We start from the raw sequence: 8,075 nt of genomic DNA, 5'->3' as shown, positions 1-8,075 counted from the left end.
ATCTAGTTTCCTACATTTCCTTCGTCTCTTTGAAAATATTTGATGCTTCTTCATACATCTTCCCTTTTACATTCCGTGAAAAACTCTAGCATAGTTGCAAATTAAGACCACGAGTTGATATCCATATTACCAATCACAACCTCAGAAGGCAGTGTTAGTGAGGTCGTAAATGCGATCTGCAAACTAGAAGGATATGCAAAATGGTATAGTTGCAAGTCAGTGCAAGTCGCAAATATGGAATGTAGCACAAGTCACACTTCTAGAGAAAAGGGTAGATGGGGCTGAGAACGCAATTTGTGACCAGTGCAATCGTATTTCAAAGTTACAATGCAGGTCACAGATTGAGAGAGTAGAACCATTAAAAATTATGAATATTATTAAGAGGAATTTCACTTGCACCTTTTATTTATGGTTTCACTATGGGCTATGTACAAGACTTACGTCTTCAATGGATCCAATTGCAAAGGTTTCGAATCATGTAAACAAAGGAGGCATGCTAAGACAAATGCGAGTCTCTTAGGTGAAAACATATGGATAACTACAAATTCCAAGTCTCGAGCGTGTTTGATCTTTGGTCATGGACTGAGTGGAGGTTTAACGTACATGAAAAGGGGTTCGATTGATGCTAATGGTTGTAAGCGCAAACTGGATGCAGAGATAATGAACAAAGGAACAAATGAGTAGTATAAGTAAACGAGGCTGAGAGGAAGCATGCGATCAAGAAATAATGATTGCAAACGAGGATGTGTTACATATTAGGGGTCAACTTAGAGTTGTGTGTTGGATTTATCGTATGCACTAGATCTAGTGAGGTCACAAATCACAAATCTAGAGCGCAATGAGAACCACTGTAAACATAAAATGTGACTTGCGACCTACAGTGAAAGGTGCCTGGAGGAGGTCAGGGTTCGCAGTTTCAGTGGATAGAGAGGCTGGCACTATAAATTATGATTATGACCTATGACTAGGTGATTAAAATATTTGCTTGATTGGGTTGCAAAATGAGAGAATACTTGACTTTCCTTGATGTCCTCATTTTTTTTCCACGGAGACAACAAAACTCTAAATTTCTTCCGCAATAAGCATCAGAACAACGAATTTCAAAGATGGCCTGAGATTTGACAACTTCTTTTGCAACCCTTTCCGAGGTAACTCCAAATGCCTCTGCAAAGTCATCATGAAGAATTATCACACCACTTGAGGCTTTTGCAAGTCGCTGCAAAATTGGAATTCTCACAGGACATGTTCCAGTGCAGTGTCATGACGACAAGATTCATGGCCTAGATGATTCATCCATTTTATGGCCTTCTTTTCCATGTAAGCATAGTTTGGATGACTTAATGAGTAAGGAAAAAATCTAGGCCCAAAGGTGTTCTCCTTCATATGGTCTCAGGGCAGAGAACATAGTGTGCAATTAAGCGATAAATTAAGAGGGTAAAGATAAACACTTGTTCCATATATCATTTTCAAAGAATCTGTTGACACCTAATCCGAAACGGATGAGGTGAAGCTGGACAGTCATCTAGAAGATGAACTGATCCGTTTTGTATATGTATAAATAATAATTGCCTAATGAATAAAATCACCAGTTCTGTCTTGCGCTCAATAACCTCTGGAGTTAACCTGGCCTGACATGGTATCAGAGCACAGGTCCCAGAAATAGTAGTAACTCCTGCTGTCCTGAGAGCTGCTCAGTCCTGAGCGCTACTCTGCTCTCTGAGCGCATTGCCTGACACACCTCTGCTCCTCTACTCCCTGGCGCACCAGCGCTGCATACGCTCTCTGCTCTCTGCCCTGACACTGCGCGCAGGAATACCTGACGCTGCCCCTCTCTGCGCATGAATATTTGAATGTATCGGTTATGCGTTCCTCTGAAGACTGAAACGTTGATGCGTTTCTGGTATTACTCGATGCGTGTGTCGAGTATCTTACTTCTTATCTTACTTTCAAAAGAGGTTTCAAATTTTTTATGCAGGTCCCCGTAGCTATGCTCCTTCTCAATAACCTGCTCCTAAATGAATCTGTCAAGTCATCGCTAAACTAGCATACCTGTCTTCCTAATCAATTTCAGTCATCGTCACGCTTCTTGGGCTTCCGGTAGGCTTCCTCGATGTGTTTGGCCATGAAGAGACCAGTGTTCACAAGCTTATATATATTGGGTACGTTGTAGTTCTGCGCCACGTACACTCCAAAACCTGTCCCAAGTAAGAAGGAGAAACTGCTCCGAATTATGCAGGTTCCCGTAGCTATGCTCCGCCATTGACATATTCTTCTGTCTGTTCCATTGCTATATTCATATACCCATTTAAACAAGCCAGAATGCCTCTATGATCTACGCCAGAGTTGAGTTTGACGACCACTGGGCGCCCTCTTATGGATTTGAGAAAATCTGCCGGGGTTTTTGCAGATGCCAGTTCCAGCTCTTGAGAGCGGAGGTCATAAGTACGTGTGCGACTGTTTATGCCGCTGTCCGGGGCTGGTCGTTGCAGTTTCGCACGCCTATTTTAGAGCGGAGTTTCGAGCTAGCAGTTAGAATTTTTTTTTTTCAGAGCGAAAATGAGCGGAGGAGGTAGCGGGGGCGGAAAATCTGCCGGTATATGACAAGAGAAATGATAGCGGTTCTGGTATAATGTTGTGCTAAACTTCAATATATATTTATGACATGGTATAGCGTTGAGCAGTTTGGAATAGCGTTGAGCAGTTTTGGTACAACGTTGAGCAGTTTGTTAAATTCATGATATAAGCAGTTTATATGATTTAAAGCGTTCATTGAAGTGATATATGCCTTGCGCAGTTTTTTCAGAGTGTTTTGCAGTATTGCATTGATTGAACTGATATAATCCTTGCGCATTTTTTCAATTGCATTGATATATATTGTAGCAGTGATATATGAGCGCCCTCTTTTTCAAAACATAATATTGTAGCAGTGATATATGTTGAAGAGATGACTTGAGCGCCCTCTTTTTTTTTCTCAAAACATAATATTGTGGAAGTGATATAAAGAAATGGTGATATAAGAAATGCTGATGATATGCTGATGAAATAAAATGCATAAGGCTATCATATAAGGATTTTTTTTTTCCTCTCAACAGAAGTTTTTTGGCAGAGATATTTTTTTTTTACAGAATGCATTCAATCATTTCTATGGTTGGAATAGTTCTCACTGGCAAGGAGAACTATTCTGAATGGTCTCGGATGGTAAAACACACCCTCATCTACAATGAGCTGTGGAAAGGAGTGTGTGTCGGAGAAGAAGACAAAGACCCTGTGCAGCCTACATCAGATAAAGAACTTGTTATTTGGGAAAACAAGAACAGCAAAGCCTATGCATTGATCGCAGCATCTGTAAATGAGGAAGTAAGTCGTCATATTTCATCCTATTCCACTGCCTTTGAAGCTTTACAAAAGCTGAAAGAACTCTATGATACACATTCTGCACTTGAAGTTGTTCAGCTCATGATTAAACTCTTCACTCTTGAACTGAAAAATAATGATCCTCTTGCTCTTGCATCTGAAATAAAGTCTATAATGCATGATATTAAATCCACTAAGGTTGAGCTGGATATCTCTCTTATTTCCTTTCTCAAAGCACTCTATCCTACCTACTCTAATTATCTTGAGTCTTTACAAGCAAATGGAAATCTTAAAGATATAACCTTTGACACTCTTGTGAAAAAGTTTGCTGAAAGAGAGAAAGCCTTTGGAAAGAAAACAATCCCTGAATCTTCTGAAGAGACTGTTTGCCTTGCTCATAAAGAAAAGCATCCTGCTCAAGATTCTACAAGAGGAAGAGGTGGAGGAAGAGGAAGAGGAAGATACTTCAGAGGCAGGGGGGGCAGACATCCACAAGCAGAAAAGGCAGATCTGCATTGCATTCGCTGCAAACGAAATGGATCACATGATGCTTCTACATGCAAGCTACCATGGGACAAAGTTGAGCAGAGAAGAAATCAACAGAAAGGTAAAACTGATGACATAGACAAAGGTAAAGCACCTGAATCCGCTCACTATATTGAGGCACAATGTAACATTGGAGTAAATGAAGATTTGTTTAATGCTTCACTTGCTTCTTCGAAAAATGACTGGTTGCTTGATTCAGGAGCAACCTGTCATATGACTCATAGGAAAGATTTCTTTGAAGATTTCACTGACAATGTTGATGGAGCAGTATACTTTGCAGATCAGTCAAAAATCAAGCCATCAGGGCTTGACACAATCAGGCTTAAACTGCCTGGTCTTCCAGACTTTCTTCTGGATCATGTTTTATATCTCCCACAGCTGAAGAGAAACTTGATGTCCCTGGTTCACATCCGCCAGCAAGGTCACTCCATTCACATGTTTGATGGCAAGCTTGAGGTAAGAAAGGCATCTGACCACTCACTTGTCATGAGGGGTATAGAAGAAGAAAGACTTCTTAAACTGCAAGGAACCTCTGCTCATGCACAACATTTCTCATATATTTCTCATCATGAAGAAGGTGCACTTCCATCAAGTTTATTATGGCATGCTAGATTTGGACATTTAAACTATGATAGTCTCCGCTTGTTGAAGAAAAATGGTGTTGCTGGTTTGCCTACAATTCCTAGAAAACATAAACAATGTGATGCTTGCATTCTAGGAAAGCACAGCAAACAGTCTTTTCATGATTCACATTCAAGAGCACATAGGAAGCTTGAACTTATTCATTCAGATTTATGTGGTCCAATGCCTGTTTCTTCTGCAAATGAAAATAAATATATCATGAAATTTATTGATGATTACACCAGAATGTGTTGGGTTTATTTTTTGAAGAACAAATCTGATGCTTTTCAAACATTCAAGAATTTTCATAAATGGATTGAAAATGATGCACAATCTCATATTGGGTCTATTCGCACTGATAATGGAAAAGAATATACATCAAATGAATTTGAACACTATCTTCGCCAACATGGGATTAAACATCAAACAATTGTACCTTATAATCCTCAACAGAATGGTGTAGCTGAAAGAATGAACAGAACAATTTTGAATATGGTACGATCCATGCTTTTCTTCAAAAATGTAAAGACAATGTTTTGGGCTGATGCTGTTCTATGTGCTGCATATATAAAGAATAGATGTCCATCTAGTGCTATAAGAAACAAGACTCCTTATGAATTGTGGTATGGACATGTTCCTTCGGTAAAACATCTCAGGATATTTGGTTCCACCTGTTGTGCTTTAATACCAAAGGTACATAGAAACAAACTTGGTGCTAGAAGTCGTAAGTGTATCTTCCTGGGGTATTCAAACACATCTAAAGCATACCGCCTTTATGATGAAGTAAATAAAAAGTTTGTCTTATCTAGAGATGTCATTTTTCTTGAATCATCCAAATCTGACAGTGTTGTAGAGCGGCAACTTGATCGCTTGGATAGATTCACAAAACCGAAATCATTTCAAGAGTTTGATAATCAGATTCCACATCTTGAAGGGGGGATTCCTATACTAGATCAACATGTGGAATCTCCTTCTGAAGAACAATCTCCCCTGCATGACACTCCAACAATGGATGATGCTTTAAGTGATGTAATTGATAGAATTGGGAGACTTAATCTTGATTCAGTCCCAACTCAATCAACAGAACATCCTAGACCATCTCAGAAAGGTCCCCCAAAGTGGCTGACAAAGACACTTGAAAGTGTTCATCCTGATGAAATTGGAAAAACAGGAACCAGAAATACAAACCGACAAGATGGAGGTGATGTAGATAACTCTAATTCACCTGTTGATATGGATGTTACTTATGATTGTGAATTGAACTTGTCTACAGATTTTGAACCAACTTCCTTCAAAGAAGCTGCTTCTCATGATAAATGGAAAGAAGCGATGCAGAAGGAGTATGATGCCCTCATAAAGAATGGCACTTGGAAGCTGGTTGATTCTCCATTTGGAACCAAACCAATTGGCTGCAAGTGGGTCTACAAGAACAAGTACAAAGCTGATGGCTCACTTGACAAGCACAAAGCTAGGCTTGTGGCAAAAGGTTTTGCACAGAAGGAAGGGATCGATTATGAGGAAACTTTTGCTCCCACAGCAAAATGGGCCACCATCCGGACACTCTTTGCACTAGCTGCTCAGAACGGTTGGAAAGTCCATCAAATGGATGTAAAAACTGCATTCTTGAATGGAGATCTAAAAGAGAATGTTTTTATGTCCCAGCCTGAAGGATTTGCTGTGAAAGGACATGAACACAAAGTATGCAAACTTGTGAAGTCCTTGTATGGCCTCAAACAAGCACCACGAGCCTGGTATGAAAAACTAACTAAGCATCTTCTGAAACTCAACTTCAATCATTTTGATCTTGATGATGCAACTTTATTTGTCAAGAAAGTTGGCAAAACAGTTGTATATCTTGTGGTATATGTAGATGATCTTTTAATGGCAGGGAACAATGAAAGCTATATTGCATCCATAAAGAAAGAATTAGGAAAATTTTTTGAAATGACTGATTTGGGCTATGTTCATTACTATCTTGGCATTGAAGTAACCCAACACCCAAAGTCCATATTTCTTTCTCAAAAGAAATACATTGGAGATTTGTTAAACAGATTTGGCATGACAGAGTGCAATCCCTTTTCTACTCCAATGGAACAAAACTTGAAGCTCACATCTATTGAAGGAAAGGAATTTGAGGATGCAACAAAGTATAGACAGCTTGTAGGAAGTCTCATCTACCTCACTACTACCAGACCAGACATTTCATTTGCTGTTGGAATCCTCTCCAGGTTTATGCAAAAGCCTTGTGAGGGACATTGGTCTGCTGCAAAAAGAGTTCTAAGGTACTTGAAGGGAACTCAAGACCTTGGAATCAAGTATACACAGGTGGACGACTTCAACTTGATTGGATACTCTGATTCATACTTCGATGGAGACAAAGAAACTGGGGTATCTACTTCAGGATATGCTATGAGTCTTGGATCGGGAGCTGTCTCCTGGAGATCACGCAAACAATCAGTACCAGCAGATTCCACAACAGAAGCAGAATATGTGGCAGCAGCTGAAGCAACGAAAGAAATTGTGTGGCTCAGGAAAATTCTTGAAGATTTGCAGGTAAAACAAATACAATCAACTCCACTCATGATTGATAACACCTCTGCAATAAAGTTGGCCAAGAACCCAAAGTTCCATGATCGTACTAAGCACATCAATACTAAATATCATCTGATTCGACATCATGTTGAGGCCAAAACAATCCATCTCTGTCATTGTTCCACAAACGAGCAAATTGCAGACATCTTCACCAAAGCGCTTGGAAGAGAAAAGCTTGAAAGATTCAGAACGATGCTTGGACTCACCAACATCCCTTCAGATTAAGGGGGGGAATGTTGACACCTAATCCGAAACGGATGAGGTGAAGCTGGACAGTCATCTAGAAGATGAACTGATCCGTTTTGTATATGTATAAATAATAATTGCCTAATGAATAAAATCACCAGTTCTGTCTTGCGCTCAATAACCTCTGGAGTTAACCTGGCCTGACAGAATCCTGTGATGGAGATTTATTATTTGAAAGCATGTCCACATATGCCAATCTAGTCTTTGACACTATTCGATCATATGTAACAATTCCAATCCTTGTAGTTAGAGGAAGGAAATCAACAAGGCATGAAGAGCACTCTGCACATGTTAGAGATGAGACTCATCTAGGAATTCATCAATAACCATTATAACTGGTGCTGACATTCTCGAGTCAAAGACAAGGATGAGCCCAGGATGTTGCATGCCAATTTTAATATAATTTACAACAGTTAATGAGAGCTATGTCCATTTTCGAAGGTCATCTATTCTTTCTTCCCTGTAATCACTTTCATTGTTATTTAGCTTCTTGGATATCACACATTTCCACTCTCCTAATCTTAGGACAATGCTGTAATATAGATTAACGTATGTGCCACAATCCTTGAAATGGTATGGATTGTGTTGCACTTCTTGGGGACTTGATACTATCTCCATTCCAGGAGAAACCAACGCACTAAATCCAATAGTTGGAATGAGACCCGACTTCTTTCGATTCATTACCTTGAGATAATCCTTGGCTCCTCCTCTCATGG

General features: G+C 39.6%; 1 protein-coding gene across 1 annotated transcript; it reads right to left on the bottom strand.

Moving 5' to 3' along the window:
• Positions 1 to 1,997: 1,997 nt before the first annotated feature.
• Positions 1,998 to 8,073, bottom strand: LOC149168622 (uncharacterized). The gene is made up of 3 exons (XM_089424935.1): positions 8,044 to 8,073; positions 2,447 to 2,499; positions 1,998 to 2,287 (listed from the first exon to the last, which is right to left on the bottom strand). Exons 1-3 carry the CDS (start codon positions 8,071 to 8,073, stop codon positions 2,068 to 2,070), a joined length of 303 nt encoding a protein of 100 aa, XP_089281061.1. The 3' UTR covers positions 1,998 to 2,067.
• Between the last annotated feature and the right edge of the window lie 2 nt (positions 8,074 to 8,075).

This window comes from Pinus tabuliformis, chromosome 4_2 (assembly GCF_031772625.1).
Source record: "Pinus tabuliformis cultivar Carrire ecotype Pingquan chromosome 4_2, CPIR1, whole genome shotgun sequence".
Taxonomy (NCBI): Eukaryota; Viridiplantae; Streptophyta; class Pinopsida; order Pinales; family Pinaceae; genus Pinus; species Pinus tabuliformis.
The sequence above is the reverse complement of the archived record's forward strand: the minus strand, read 5'-3'. Positions and strand labels throughout refer to the sequence as shown.

Excerpts from the sequence above, each read along its gene's own strand:
- LOC149168622 (XM_089424935.1), bottom strand. The coding sequence starts at position 8,073 with ATGAGAGGAGGAGCCAAGGATTATCTCAAG. Across the intron at positions 2,500-8,043 it reads GAGCCAAGGATTATCTCAAG|GCGTGCGAAACTGCAACGAC; the intron begins GTAATGAATCGA and ends GCTCTAAAATAG. Across the intron at positions 2,288-2,446 it reads CGGCATAAACAGTCGCACAC|CAATGGAACAGACAGAAGAA; the intron begins GTACTTATGACC and ends ATATGAATATAG.